This window comes from Medicago truncatula, chromosome 4 (assembly GCF_003473485.1).
Source record: "Medicago truncatula cultivar Jemalong A17 chromosome 4, MtrunA17r5.0-ANR, whole genome shotgun sequence".
NCBI classification, from domain to species: Eukaryota; Viridiplantae; Streptophyta; class Magnoliopsida; order Fabales; family Fabaceae; genus Medicago; species Medicago truncatula.
This window is the reverse complement of record NC_053045.1, coordinates 4,328,679-4,344,534: the sequence shown is the minus strand read 5'-3', so window position 1 is coordinate 4,344,534 and position 15,856 is coordinate 4,328,679. Positions and strand designations below refer to the sequence as shown.

At 32.4% G+C, this 15,856-nt stretch overlaps 2 protein-coding genes across 2 annotated transcripts; both read left to right on the top strand.

The window, feature by feature from the left end:
* The first annotated feature begins 2,462 nt into the window (after positions 1 to 2,462).
* LOC11414531 (protein trichome birefringence-like 34) lies at positions 2,463 to 5,654 on the top strand. Its single transcript, XM_003604505.4, has 5 exons — positions 2,463 to 2,889; positions 3,427 to 3,604; positions 3,819 to 4,015; positions 4,533 to 4,691; positions 5,113 to 5,654. The coding sequence occupies exons 1-5, from the start codon at positions 2,540 to 2,542 to the stop codon at positions 5,459 to 5,461; spliced, it is 1,233 nt and encodes a 410-aa protein (XP_003604553.2). The 5' UTR covers positions 2,463 to 2,539; the 3' UTR covers positions 5,462 to 5,654.
* A 2,076-nt stretch (positions 5,655 to 7,730) lies between these two features.
* LOC11411551 (protein trichome birefringence-like 35) lies at positions 7,731 to 13,990 on the top strand. The gene is made up of 6 exons (XM_003604504.4): positions 7,731 to 8,033; positions 8,294 to 8,573; positions 9,454 to 9,625; positions 10,001 to 10,197; positions 10,278 to 10,430; positions 13,273 to 13,990. Exons 1-6 carry the CDS (start codon positions 7,826 to 7,828, stop codon positions 13,601 to 13,603), a joined length of 1,341 nt encoding a protein of 446 aa, XP_003604552.2. The 5' UTR covers positions 7,731 to 7,825; the 3' UTR covers positions 13,604 to 13,990.
* Positions 13,991 to 15,856: the final 1,866 nt, after the last annotated feature.

Sequence of the window (15,856 nt, the reverse complement as noted above, 5' to 3'; positions counted from 1 at the left end):
TTCGAATTTTTGAGCCCGAAGGTAAATGTAATTCGACTTTGGAGGGAGGTAAATGTAATTACATTTGTAAATGCTCTTTGAGTCTGAATGTCTTCTCTGTCTTGGATTGGAGCACCATCCCCTCGCCTTAAAATTTTTGTAACCAAAAAATTCTATAATTCGAATCGTATTTATGAAACATTGAAATATAGAATCAGAGAGATATCAAACATGACACATAAGACCAATAACTTTTGCAAAAAGTCACATTTTACCCCAACAACAATAAAATCAAGTGTTTTACTGGCTCGACATATAGAATTCAAAGACATATTTAATACATATATGTTGCAGGTTATAGAATACTAACTGTGTCGATCCCTAATGAAACCAATTCTTAACCACACTAAGAGCACCTCCAATGGTGATCTTTACAAATGGTTATTTTGTGGGTCCCATTGAGACACATCATTTTGAAACAACTCATTTATTTTTTACTTCAATGGTGAAATCTAAACAACCCATATTGAATCCCATAACTTTACCTCATATATTAATATTATATTCATATTTAATTTTTTACAACTTAAAATATTATTTTAAATTAATATTAATATGAAATTAATTTAAAATAAAATAGAACTTAAATTTTTATTACAAAATTAAACATTAACATTAAATTCATGACTTGCATAATTAAAAACCATAAAAATAAATAACATTACATGATTAAAAAATGATTGGGATACGTTTGACATAAACCAAAGAAATAAAATTGTGAAGTTAAAATTATATTAGAGAAATTGTGTGTAAAAATAAGAGCAAAGAGAGAAAATTGTGAGAGAAAAAATGAGTCTAATTTCTCAAGTGAACACAATTTATAAAAATGACAAACAAATGGAAAAAGAAAAAAGTACAGAATTGTACAGAATTGCAGAAGGGCTACTTTTATATTCATTTTCTAATCAAAAGAACCGTTGCCTTCTGAAGGCATGGTTTCTTCAAGCTGGCGCACTCCAGCAGTAATTTTGGCAAAATGATGCATTTTTTAACACTCCAGCTAGGTGCTCTAAGATTCATTATAATTGATATGTTTCTGATTTTATAAACAGAATGTTTAAAATATGTGTTTAACTCAGAATCTGAGCAAGGAACACATAGAAGTAATCTAACATTAGAACATGTACTCTAAGATAATAGCCACACACATCAAAACATAACAAACTCTAAGATAATATAGTAAGCCATATTTGGGTAGCACAACCCCTACCACCCCCTGGCCCTTCCTCAAAGCCTCATTAAAGATTTGCTCTATATTGGGGTCCCCTGCTAGCTGCACATGGTCACTAGCTAGTAGCTTGATTGATAATGTCATGGTGCTGCCTGTCCGTTGGACCAAGTCTGCAACCAGGTTTCCCACCTTTTCAGAAGCTAGGAGGGTTTCCCGAGGTGTGACCAACATGTACAAATCTGATATCCCCATATAAAATTTCATTCAACACAAGTATCCCACCTGAAATTCTTTCTCAGTAGGATAGATATTATGCACGATGTCCTGGACAATGTGTACGTAGGACAAATGTTCTACGCGATGTCATGGACAACAAGTACGACAATTGCAGCACAATAACAACAAACAGAAATAAAGTAAAGTGCGATAAAAAATAGCACAAGAGATTTTGTAATCCGGTTCGATGCTACGTCACCTACATCTGGAGGCATTCATGTCAAGAAAGGAAATTAACTCTCAATAGTATCAGTTCCTAGTCTTATGTGAACACACCTTGTTCACTGCCTCTTGAAGCACAAATAGAGGATCTACGTTAATAGCTCCCAACTTTGCTAGCACATCTGCACAAGTATTCCCTTCGTGAAGGGTGTGATGAAGAGATATTGTCTAATCTTTTTGCATAAATCTCGAATAATCTCTAACTCATTAGCATAATGATGAAACTAAGATTTTCCCTATGTGACAAGTTGAACCACATGCAAGGAATCTGAGAAACACATTACTTTTCTAAATAATTGGTTCATATATACATTGATTTGCAAATAATTGGTTACGTGAAGTGGAAAGATAATTCAGTTTTCATTTTCAATTAAAACACTACTTTTTTGCGGATGAATATAAATCAAACGGTCTAGATTTCAAGTTTCATTCTTTAAATTTTCTAAAAGATCAAAATTCAAATATTCTATAAGTCGTTTGATCTAAATCAAACAACCATTAATGTATGACCATGAATGTTGGAATCCAATTGCATTGGAATGGATCCATTTTCTTTGTTCACTCCTTTTTCTAAGTTCCTTCTGTTTTCAACTAAATCAAAGATAGTGTAAGACTAGAGTATTAAGTTTTAGAATTTTTTTTTTAAAAAGATCCTTGTTTACTTAAACTCAAGCCAAAAGTTGGTGATAAGTTTGATTGTTTTTAACTTAGAAAACACATCTTGTATAAAATCCACTATATGCATGATGATAATAAACTTCTGACCAACCAGTTGCTAGAAGCTTAAAAAAAGGACATTGCTAAGGTAACAAGAGAAACCAAAAGAGGTAAATGCAAATGGCAATTAAGGAACACCAAATACTAGTGTTACACACCAATTTGGGAATCAGAATCACTTTTCATTCTCTTGTAGCATTTTTAACAACTATTCTAGTTGTCACTGCCATATATCTAACACAAGAAGGAGGACAATGGTCTCTTGAAAAGACTATCACTTCTGAATCAATGTCAAAATGTAACTTGTTCGATGGTGAGTGGGTTTTTGACAATGAATCTTATCCACTCTACAAAGAACAACAGTGCAAGTTCATGTCTGATCAACTGGCTTGTGAGAAGTTTGGAAGGGAGGATCTTAGCTACCAGAATTGGAGGTGGAAGCCTCATCAATGTGACCTACCAAGGTATTATAAACCACATCAATGTTGATGAGATAACACTATTTTGAAATGTATTATAAAGTTCATTTGTAATATTAAAATACGAGTTGTAGTCTAGTCTTCATCCAATTGTCGAGTTCCTTTGATTGTGTGATTCTTTTTTTAAAAGCTCAGAAAAATATTTTAAAATTTGAGCCGGATTTAATTATACAATTTAACTTGTTAAACCAAGAATCGATCAATTTGCCAATTGGTTTGATCTGCATTGTACGGTAGTGTGATTTAAACTTTTTACTTATAAGTTTTTTTAATACTTTCTTAAAATTGTATTTGTTATCTTATTTAATCGTGATTAAACCAATTAAACAAACTGCACCATATAACCTAAATTGATTTTCCATGAAAATATTTGAAATGAGAATATGGAGACAATTATTCATAACATATTTTAATTATTTGAATTGTATCTATGAATTTGATATGCTTTTACATAATTAAGTTTGGTTATATAAAATTTTGAGCTTTCTTGAAATTTATTTACTTTTTTTATGTTAATATAAGGTTCAATGCCACAACATTGCTTGAAAGGCTAAGGAACAAGAGGCTTGTGTTTGTTGGGGATTCACTCAACAGAGGACAATGGGTTTCAATGGTTTGCCTTGTTGAATCTTCAATTCCCTCAAGTCTCAAATCCATGCAAACCATTGCCAATGGTTCACTCAACATTTTCAAGGCCAAAGTGCGTAGGTCTATAGGAATAGAAATATACATCAATTTAGTTTCATCAACTCTTTATTAAACATATTTCACTTATACTATATACAAATGAAAATTTGATGTGTAAACTCACAATTTTAAAAAATTATTCTTATAAGATAAGATTATTATTTTAAACTTTTTCCTACAAAATGTTTTATGACTAAGAATTTTTGAATTGACACATTTAATCAAAGGAATACAATGCAACCATCGAGTTCTATTGGGCCCCATTACTTGTAGAATCAAATTCAGATGATCCAGTGAACCATAAGGTGCCAGATAGGACTGTGAGAGTTCAAGCCATTGAGAAACATGCTAAGTATTGGACTGATGCTGATATTATAGTCTTCAACACATTCCTTTGGTGGAGAAGGAAAGCAATGAATGTTTTGTAAGTAGCAACTCACTTTCTTTGATCAACTTGCCTATATCAACAACTCTTTTTTAGTGTAAATTGTGATTGATGTTTTCTCTATGAAGTAAAAACTCGCAATCTTCTTTGTTTTTACGATCGAGACAATGATATGATTGATGTCGGTTTGACAAAAACAAAACATATAAGTTGAGTTGAGACACATCACCTGTTTTATTTTGTTTTTGTCAAATTAAATTGACACTGATCAGGTCATTGTCTTATAAATTATAACAAAGAGAATCATAAACAGTTACTTTTTAAAAACTGATGTCAACTGTCATTAAAGGTTCAAACAATTTTTATGTTTCATACAATTTTTAAGTACTAGTCCACGTCATATCACCTTAAAAATTGCCTATCAACAATCCCATATTTCCACCCACCATATATATATGATAGTGTTGTAATATTTTCACCAAATATAGAATGATTCCTATCCTAACTCCACTAGTTAGCAACTTGATTTTAATAGTGACATTTTAACTACAAGCAGGTGGGGGTCATTTGGAAGCCCTAATGGAGTATACAAAAAGGTAGCAATGGTTAGAGTCTATGAAATGGCCTTGAGAACATGGTCTGATTGGTTGGAAGTCCATATTAATCGTAACAAGACCCAATTGTTTTTTGTTTCTATGTCACCTACTCACCAAAGGTATGTGTACCTAAATATAATAAATTATAGCTTACTTTAATTTATTTAATTAAACTATATATTATATGCTTGTACAAATAAATTAAACAGTTATATGCATGAAGTAGACTATTGGTATTTGTTAGCGGAATTTCCAACACACTCCCTCATCCAAGGGGCCTAAAGCGTGGACGATGCGGAAAGCTCAACGATAGATTTAGGATAGACTCTAATACTTTTAACAATTATATGCATGAAGTAGACTATAGACCTAAAGCATGAGGAAGTGTGTTGGAAATTCCGCTAACAATATTACTCAGAGAGAGAGAGAGAGAATGACCATATAGCACTACAAAAGTGTATATTGATACCTCTATCATTACACTATGATCAAATCAAAGAACAAATTTGATTTATAATACCTAAGATAAAATAATTTCAGGGCTCATGAATGGGGAGGAGCAAAGGGTGAAAATTGTTACAAAGAAAGAGATCAAATTAAAGAAGAGGGATATAGTGGAAATGGTTCTGTTCCTAAAATGATGCAAGTGGTGGAAAATGTTCTACAAGATTTGAAAAGAAGAGGTTTGAATGTTCAATTGCTTAACATAACACAACTCTCAGAGTACAGAAAAGAAGGTCATCCATCTATCTATAGGAAGCAATGGGAGCCTCTAACAGAAGAGCAAATATCAAATCCAAAATCTTATGCAGATTGCATACATTGGTGTCTCCCTGGTGTGCCTGATACTTGGAATGAGCTTCTTTATGCCTATATTTTCCATAGATGACAAACATTTGATATTGAAAACTTGAAGTAAAATATGTTACATTTATCTTTGGTTTGTTTTGTTATCTTGTTTTCTCTTGATGTTGACTGAGGTGAGGGAAGTTGAAGTGTAAAGAATATTGTTATCCCTAATCCTTAAAAAACATGCATATGCTAGTGTTTTTTTTTTAATGTCATGTATCTTTTTCATCACAATGATACTTGTTTACCTTATTAAACAAAAAATTAGACCTAGTTTCAAGCTGAATGACATAAAAGTAATGGCGACAGTAGTTGGATCCAAAATATTCTTGTTAGAGCCCTTTAGTCAACAAGTCTTTAAAAGCTTTTAAAAAATTGTTCGACAAAGTTATACGTTAACTCTAATTCAAACTGCACTATTTAGATAAGATGATACAAACATTTTTCAGCTTAATTAGTTGTCTCAAGTTTGAGTCAATCATCCCTTAAAAATACGAATGAATAGTTTATGTAGTTTCTAGCAGGATACTTGATTCAAACTAAAAAAAAACGAATGGGACACAAATATCATCGAACTGTCTTGAATTCCAAGAAGGATGTAAGAAATACAAAGTCCTTTGCCAACATACAAAATGATAAGATGATACAAAATGTTTTATGCTTCAATAATGTAAAACTAAAAGCCGAAATTTTTGTCCCATCTTGAAAACTAGAACGAGACTTTGAATAGTCGCGGACTACCATTGGGTGGAACCTTGCTTAGTAACACAGAGATTGACAAATCGATAGGAGAAGTTCATATCCCAACTGGAACAATCATTTGCTAGACTTAATTTACCTCCTGACCAAACTTTGAAGCACCTAAAGTTGAAGTTTTTAGAAGCATAGATGCTCCCTTTTTTTCACCAACTATCACATCTAGGAAAACTGAATGTAAAGTAGAAGACAACAATTTTGATATTGTATTTCATGAACAATTTGGACCCCAAATTATATTTTGAATTATTATATAAGAAAGTTTATACTTCTTTCTCCTTCTTCCTTAACCATTTCTTCTAATTGATATAGAGTGTCAAGTTGTTTCAAAGCTATTTACGTTAATGTCTCATCTTCACGTTTGTTGAATTTTTTTGATTTAGGGGACTAGCTTGTGTCGGTTTATTTTCTTGAGAGAGGGAACTTGAGTGTTTTTTTTTCTTGTAAAGGACTAAATTGGATTTCATAATTGCGTGAGAGGTAAGAATAAAACTTCACTCTTGTAATTTATAACTAGAGTATTTTGTTATTTATATTAAAAAGTATCAAAAGTTTGTGAAAAATTCTATCTCTATAAAATAGAAGTAAGAGGAAACTGATATTTCATGGGGTAAATTAGTCTTTGCAAACTATTTAGGCTTAATTCATCTAATATTTTGTTAAACACGTCTATTGAATGAAGTAAACAAACTAAATCTTGAGATTGAGCTCCATTAATTAAATGAGTCAAGTCTAAGACTTATAAACTCGACATTAACAACTCACGTTAGTGTGTGTATAATCACTTGATCATCTAAATATAAAATAAAACAAATTCAACTTAAGATTACTTGAATGATATAGTTCAATTAGTGAAACAAAATTAAAACTCTTGAAGAAGAACTTCATCGTCCATTAAAATCCTACAGTTTAAAGAATTATTTTCGCGTAGTTATAAATTTTAACTAATTCAAAATTAGAATTCTAATTACTTGATCTTTCCATTTGTTTCTTGCACCAAGTATTACTCAAGAATGGAAACAATAAACAAATCCTAATTACTTATGCTTCCATCATGGCGGTCCACTTTGCATACCATTCCATTCAATCTAACAAAAAACACATCTTATACAAGATTCTTTGTTCTCTCAACCACTACCAAAACCCCACACACAATAATTGTCACAAACATAAGAAACAACGTCAAATGGTGAAAAGGAAAATCTTCTTCGGTCAAACTGCATCTTCTTCTATATAACTTCTCAATCCATAAATTAAGATTCTATAATATCCAATCAATATCCACAATACAGCTATCGTTGACAACTCAACAAAGAATCCTTTTTATAGCACCAATCATTGTGTGATGCATCGACATTTAAGAGACATCTAAAACAACAAAAGTTGATATATTTGATTTAAATTTATAACTAAATATATCATATTTTGTTGACCAAAATATTTTTTTATAAATAAGAATCAAGAAAGTATTTTATTTTTTCAAATTATCATTGATGTTGACGTGTGAGTGTCCTAATATGTGTTTAATAGATCTAAACGAAACATTAAACAATCCTTCAAACTTCAATTTTCTCAGTCAAAGTTTCTCATCAAAGAACCAAAGTATATAAGTCAAAATAGAAAACCCAACAATCCTTTAACACAAACTATGCAGAAGATGAAATGGAACAAAAAGAAAGTTCCAATTTTTCCTTTTATCGTTCTTTTGTTATTAGTTTTCATAGCATTCTCAACTCTCCACAATGGTAGCACAATTCACAAATTCCATGAAAACCCACTTCACATTCATCAAGAACAAGCTTCTTCAACTACATATGTTAAACCTAATCTCCCTAATCACCTCAAGAAATCTCAAGGTATGCTTGCATGAATTTTCAGTTCAAAACTTGCTTAAAAATGTGAACTTTATGGTTTAAGCTTTGTAATTTCACTTTGATTTTGTTTGTAACTTTCTATTTTTGTGATTTGTTGAAATGGGTTTGATTGGAAAATGGAATTTAGACTTCAAAATCTGAACTTTATGAGTTAAGCTTTGTGATTTGAGTTTGATTTGGTTTGTGACTTTCTTGTTTTGTGATTTGTTGAATTGGGTTTGATTGGAATTTTATTATTTTAGAGATTTTGGATAGATATAGTAGATGCAACTCTACTGTAGGGTATAGTGGTCGGAAGATTGCTCGGCGCGGCGGTTCAAAGAGTTCGAGTAACCGGAGAGTGAGTTCAGAAAGCTGTGATGTTTTTTCAGGCAAATGGGTGTTTGATAATGCTTCATATCCATTGTACAATGAATCAGATTGTCCTTATATGTCTGATCAATTGGCTTGTAACAAGCATGGAAGAACTGATTTGGGGTATCAGCATTGGAGATGGCAACCACATGATTGTGATCTGAAGAGGTGCTTTCTATTTTTAGCTCTTTATTACTTTGTTTCTTGTGAGCATAATTAGGTTATGGTTTTGTCGGTGGTACTAGTTGATAACCTTTTTGGATTGATTATTTGAGGTTAACTATTAATATAAGCACTTGTGAGACTGTTTGAGAGAGCTTATGAAAACAGCTTATGATTTGTTGGTAAGTTGTTTTCAGCTTTGTCCATAAGCTCTCTATAGCTTATCATAACAACTTATAGCTTATATGAAAATAATTTGACTTTATTTTATCTTTTGTTATAGAAATAGTTATATATAAACACTTATATGGTAAAGCCTTTATAATGTTGCTAACCAAATAGGGCCTGAGCTGGAACAAATGACCTAATTGAATGTCTTAAGGCTATCGACTTAACATTAGTTTGTGAATTTAATGTATAACCTAGATTGAGTTTTGTGTAGTTCCAACTTCCAAGTAGTATAACATTTGTTCTATTGTTCATGTGGAATAGGGAATTGGTGTGTCTAAAAGCGTCAATAGAAAATCATCTAATTGAATATTTATAGTTGTTGTCTTGATGTTATCCACTTATCCTCTTTTACTGCATTCATCGAGTCTCGCTGAACATTTAAGATAAACAAAGATACATTAATAAGTTCCTAAATGCTAAAACAATTTCAAACTGAAAGAAAAAAGATAAAGGAAATCAACCTAAACTGTGATAAGTCAAGAATCCAGGTTTATAACCATGTTTATAAAGCAGAATAAAATGCAAGGCTATCAATTTCTGGTGTTTTAACAAATTTACGCTTTAATTATCAGGTATTTGCCAAATTATTCTATTATGTACGACATTAAATTTATGCTTAAAAAATTTACGCTTGAATTCTGGTGTTCTAAAACAGGTGGAATGTAAAAGAAATGTGGGAAAAATTGAGAGGAAAAAGGCTAATGTTTGTTGGAGATTCACTGAATAGAGGGCAATGGATATCTATGGTATGCTTGTTACAGTCAGAAATTCCTGCTGATAAGAGATCAATGTCACCAAATGCTCATCTCACCATTTTCAGAGCAGAGGTTTGAGTTGAACCCTATAGTTGAAACTTCTGTATGTTTTTTATGTTAGTGATCCTAGACACAAAATCGATTTTGCTATGTCTGAGTGGTGTCGGTTGGAATTGATTTTGGCTCTAGATTTGATGCTGGGATCCCTTGCTTTCATTGTTCAGCTCACTTTATGTGAATTTATCCATTAGTAAATCACTTCACAATCAACTAAAAAATTTATTAAATCAATTTTTGTCACTGCAGAACTGAACACACACTAACTGTAACTCCTTCTGTCATTCCACACACAACCTTTCTTCTTACATTTTATGTTCTAGTAAGCAGTCGTTCTAGTAACCACAGCTCGAGAGTCTCATTATTCGCACACTTATGCCAATTTTTCAGGAGTACAATGCAACAGTTGAATTCCTCTGGGCTCCACTTCTTGCTGAATCTAATTCCGACGATCCAGTGAATCACAGACTAGATGAACGGATAATTCGTCCTGATTCAGTTCTGAAGCATGCATCTCTCTGGGAGCATGCTGATATACTTGTTTTCAATACATACTTGTGGTGGAGACAAGGCCCAGTTAAGCTATTGTCCGTATCAGTTCAACAATACACAAAGTGAAGTTTGTCTACTCTATTCTGATAGGATCTTGTGATTTGAACTTTTGTAGATGGACTGATGAAGAAAATGGAGCTTGTGAAGAATTAGATGGGCGGGGAGCTATGGAGTTAGCCATGGGAGCATGGGCCGATTGGGTTTCTTCTAAAGTCGATCCGCTCAAGAAACGTGTCTTTTTTGTGACCATGTCTCCGACACATCTCTGGTGAGAATCCAATCTTGATTCTGTATGATTATCTTTTAGGAGGAAATATATTTGCTAGTAAGCATTCTTGGGCGTGAAACTTTAGCTAGAGGTTGTGCTAGCTGCTTAGTTCTTCATTAAACTGACATAGTGCGTTTCTGATTTTTGTTTGAAAAAGAGCAGTGCTATAAGTTACGGGAAAAATAACTCATGAATGACACAACATTATACGCGTCACTTTTTAAGAATGAAGTAAATTTTTCGATAAGATTTTAACAGAATTGTGATGAACCGTTTCATGATATCAAGCAATTTGTATTTGAAAAACTGTAAACCATCTTTTTGAGCAAAACTTGTCTTTTGTAGCTTTTGGCCAAATTGTGATTTGGAGTTCCAAATGCCAAACCAAAGCAATTTTTTGTTGAGATGCATTCTTAGAACTCTTGGCAGAATCATGTTCTCTGATACAGATTGGGAAGAAAGTCTACCTTAGGATCATGCGTCTATCTTGGACCTAACCTAATTTCTTGGTGGTCATGAAAACAAACCCTAGTAGCTCATTCCTACATACAAAAGTCTTGCTAACACAACTTCAGAGATGTTGTGGATACAGTCTCTTGTCTTCTAACTGAGATTAAAGTTCCTTTCAACCTATCCTGTACTGTGAAAATCTCAGCATTGTGGCCTTGTCTCACAACACAGTGCTCCATGCCAAAACAACCCGGTATGCTGATCTGCTTACAAAGCCTTTGTCACCTCTGAGGTTCCAAAGTCTAAAGGGACAAAAGACAAACTCAGAGTCATGGACAATCCACATGGTTCACTAGATCCTGGGTTGAAGGGGAGATAATTGTAACTGTTAGTATTAGCTATGAAAAACAGAAAATAGAAAAGAGTCAAACAAGGCCTTATTGCTGCAACTAACTTGTGCCGAGTCTCGGCACAAGTCTCACTGGTATAAATACCAGTCGCCTATTCTCATGTAACTAACTTTGTCATAATCAGCAGAAAATACAAAGTGCTTAGATCTCTAACTTTCCCTGGTTTTTCTGTTTCCACTCTATCTTATATGTTTGTTTTCATTTGGATTTAACTCAATGCGAATTCAATGTCATTACCTTTCTATAACTAGAGTTTTTAACTCCCTGATTCTATGTATTGACGCTGCAAAAATAATTACTATTTATGGTCTGAATTTTAAACTTCTTTAGATACCATGTCACATTGTTCGTGTAGTAAGCATTTTGTTCGGTTGAAATGTTTGAGCTACAGATTGGTTCAGTTGGTATGAGTCTAATCACATAGAAGAAATGAAATGGAGTAGCATCCCCTCCCCTTAAAATCTTAACTTACATCCATCCCACTAGGAAGAAAATTTGTACTATCTCCCTCTCAGAAGTGGTACTAGTATTTTTTATTTTTTTATAAGCAGTGATACTAGTCTTTCATCATTACTAACAAAACTTTAATTAGCGATGAAAATTTAGAAATGGAAAACATAAAATTCCTCTCTAATTCTGTCACTAAATTATATGTTGAGAGAATTAGAGAAGAATTTAATTTATTATCACTAGTTTTCATCGCTAATTTTATTTTTCTATTAGTGAATGTTTGAAGGGTACCTAATTATATGAATAACTCAGGAAAAAGGAGTTGTAGGTGCCACTTGGTCATTGTCTTGTAATTGTGTGGTTTTTACTGAGTGCCCCTTCCTTCCCGCACATATCATTATAGGTTTAACATTGCCTTTCTCCTTTGCTAGGTCCCCATGAGGCATCCCACATTCCCAAAGAAAGTTTTTTACTTTTATTGATGTTATTTTTTTTTTGGGGTTTTGCTAACAAGTGCCCTTAGGGCACTAGTTAAGGATTCAAAAAAAGAAACAATTGTTAAATTCTATGTAGAAAAAGTTACTTTTTGGTATTTCAATAAGTCAAATACACAATTTCCATGATAAAGTTTCTACTTTTAGTTTCTTAACAAATGCCCCAAGGGCACTTGTTAGTTAGCATTTCCCTTCTTTTTTTTTATATAAAATTAGACACTGAAATGGCAAAATACATACAGGTCTAATCATGTGTCAAGAAAACTTGCTGGTCAGTGATGTATCAGGATTTTGGGTTAAATATACTTTTGACCCTTAAAAAATTGACAAAATTTGATTTTCGTCTCTAACATTTTTATTCTTTTTTGTCCTCCCAAAAAATATAAAAATTGTGTTTTTAGTCCTTGTGAAAAGACTGATGTGAGACGAAAAACAGCTATTTTTGTTAAATGTAGGAGCTAAAATGAATAAAAATTCTACAAGATGAAATTCAAATTTGACAAATTTTACAGAGATAAAAAACATACTTAACCTATTTTTTATTTTCCAGTTTCTTATTAATTAATTTTTTGTTAGACAAATGTTAGTAAGTTGATGGTTATGTTAGTTTTTACATGGTTCGAACTCTAAACCTCCTGCTTAAAACTCCTTTGACGTCCATTGGTTTTCCAACTGAGCTTTCTACTTCGTACCAGTTTCTTATTAAACGTGTTTATACAATGAAGTTCCCAAATTAATCTTGTCCAAATGATAGGTTTTCATCTCATATCATGATTCCCACATCCCACATCTGCTCTTTATAGTATCCGAACATTAGGAATCCAAATACCACAGACTATATTTTTACATTGAATTGAACATGTTGATTATAGTAGTGATTAGGATTATTCTCCCTATTTAAAATCTTTGACACAGTTTTCTTAGATTATTATTTTTCCTTTTTAGTTATTTTCTCGTGTGTGTGTATATTTGTGCATCCCCTTTGTATAATACAAGGTGATCATACTAAACTATTCAATTGAACCTTTTCTCATTTAGGAGCCGAGAGTGGAATCCAGAAAGTGAAGGAAATTGTTACGGCGAGAAGAAACCTATTGATGTCGAGAGCTATTGGGGAAGTGGTTCTGATTTGCCAACAATGAGCTCTGTGGAGAACATCCTAAGCAGTTTAAATTCAAAAGTTTCTGTCCTGAATGTTACTCAACTTTCTGAGTATCGAAAAGATGGTCATCCTTCAATTTTTCGCAAATTTTGGGAGCCTCTTCGCCCTGAACAATTGTCAAATCCTTCATCTTACTCTGATTGCATACATTGGTGCTTGCCGGGGGTACCTGATACCTGGAATGAGTTACTGTTCCACTTTTTATGAAACCCATTACACGATTTAATTTTGTTAATAGAATATGATCGTATGTGTATGATAACCGCAACCTTTGCGTTTGGAGAGCAGTAAAAGCTACTGATCTTTGTTGTTTGATACAAGGGTGAAGAGATTCCGCTGAAAATTGAGGGAAATTCTTTCTAATGTAATTTATTCCATTTTTATGCTTTTAGCAAATTCTTTTGAAGTGTTTTTCTTTAGCTTTTAGGTCTTAGAAGTTTTGATTAGAATGCTTGTATGGTGTTGCTTCACAAAATCAAGGTTACAAGCATTTTTGACATGATCTTTTGTGTGGATTAGTATCTTGGATCTTTTGTAGAGGATTTTAATTCTAGTTCTGGTAATGAGTATAAAGTTGCATGTGTTGAAACAGAAGCTGCACTTTGATAACAATTCTTTTATACCACATATATTTGTTTCAACATCACTTAAGTGAACTTTCACCTTAATAATGAAATTTCTTGTAGAAAAGAATTGTAACACATTCTTTTATCAGATGCGGTATTTTTTTGACATGCTGGTAAAGATTTGATTTTTTTATGCTAACAAGTGTCTTTGGAGCATTGTTTAAGGAACTGAACGTAGTAACTTTTGCATAGAAACTTGTATAATTATTAGTTTCACGTGTGTTTGACTTATGTTTTCAAGATATAATTTCTTATAATGGATTTCTTAAACAATGTCCTTAAGACATTTGTTAGCATAATCCTTTTTTTAAATAGATTATCATACTACATGTTATTATTTTTCTTGGGAAATACTACATGTTATGTTTTAAATTAATTTAAAAAAAAAAAAAAAAGATAGAGACTTGTATTGAGGCAAAAAAAAAAAAAAAAAAACTCAAAAACCAAGTTCAGAGAACATGGCACTATTCCACAAAAATTAAGGAGAGCAGCAACCTTTGCATTTGGATAGGAGCAAAAGCTACTGCTCTTTGTTGTTTGATACAAGTTTCTCATGGTGTATCAGAGATTATTACACAGAACTTTTCTTGTTATGTTTTGAATATTAAATTATTAAAGTAATACGCATAAATTGGTGTTTAAGGTTCAATTTTGAATGAGAATAGCATTAAGAACAACACTAGCAACTCACTTTTTAACATATTCTCTTTTTTGGTTTAAAATCATATAAATCTCACCATATTTGTATTATGGATTCTTATGAATGTTGAGTGTCATTTTTACAAGGATCTTGTTCTATGTGAATAAACTCACTAAGACAAAGTGTTTTGGACTGGCGGTCTAGTGACCCATAATCCTTGCCACCTAAGGTGGGAAAGAAGACTTCTGTGTTCCTTACCGCACAAGAGCGCAACTCCATCAATCAGGACTATTGATATTCTCTACCGAACTCCCGTCTTCTCTGCCTGATTTCACAGACTCCGTTACAACCGAATCCCTCTGTATAAAGGTGACTTCGCGCCACAGCGAAGGACAAGTCACATTTTTCCACTTATTCTCTTATATTGAGTTTACTCTGTAATCCTTCTAGAGAACTTCTTCTACCATAAATGAGAATAGTTCTATCGTGTCGGAAAACCTCTTTATATATACACATTGATTGAATATACATCGATTTGATTTACTCCAAATCACAAAGGTTATGATGAATCATTCTTATATTTAAGTGCGTCCTGATCATGTTGGAATTAAATATTTTCATATCTTACTCACTTATCTCTTCTTCAAATTATTTTATCTTTTCTTGGATCAATAAGCTCGAATTATTCTTATACTTGCACAGATCAAAGCTCTTCTTCTATTCTTTAACACTTTCAACCTTTGTTAAGAAAATATTATATGCAAACTAGGAAGACATAGTGATCACAATTCACACATGGATAAATTTTGCGGCCACCACGGGTAGAACGTGGAACTCTACAAACTACACAAACCTAGAGAGAAAGGTAAATAATAATGACAAACAAAAAGATACACCAGTATACTTTCTGAGAGAAAAAGTTAAATATGTTTTGGTACTTATAAGCATATTTTTATTTTATTTTTTTTAAAATTCGATATCCGATCCAAAAATCGACTAATCCGAGGGGACCAATCCCACCGCCCACTTGTGGGGGCTCCGTTTATAAGCATATTAATTTTTCATTTTATTTTCTTTAAAAAGTTTGTTAGAATTTTAATCCTTCAAAAGTTTTTTATTATCACTTTTGGTCTCTATTTTTTATCAACTCGTGTCTAACTTTCATATTTTTTTAATGAATTTTTTTTGAAAAAT

Excerpts from the sequence above, each read along its gene's own strand:
- LOC11414531 (XM_003604505.4), top strand. The coding sequence starts at position 2,540 with ATGCAAATGGCAATTAAGGAACACCAAATACTAGTGTTACACACCAAT. Across the intron at positions 2,890-3,426 it reads CATCAATGTGACCTACCAAG|GTTCAATGCCACAACATTGC; the intron begins GTATTATAAACC and ends TGTTAATATAAG. Across the intron at positions 4,016-4,532 it reads AGGAAAGCAATGAATGTTTT|GTGGGGGTCATTTGGAAGCC; the intron begins GTAAGTAGCAAC and ends AACTACAAGCAG.
- LOC11411551 (XM_003604504.4), top strand. The coding sequence starts at position 7,826 with ATGCAGAAGATGAAATGGAACAAAAAGAAAGTTCCAATTTTTCCTTTT. Across the intron at positions 8,574-9,453 it reads CATGATTGTGATCTGAAGAG|GTGGAATGTAAAAGAAATGT; the intron begins GTGCTTTCTATT and ends GTTCTAAAACAG. Across the intron at positions 10,431-13,272 it reads ATGTCTCCGACACATCTCTG|GAGCCGAGAGTGGAATCCAG; the intron begins GTGAGAATCCAA and ends TTTCTCATTTAG.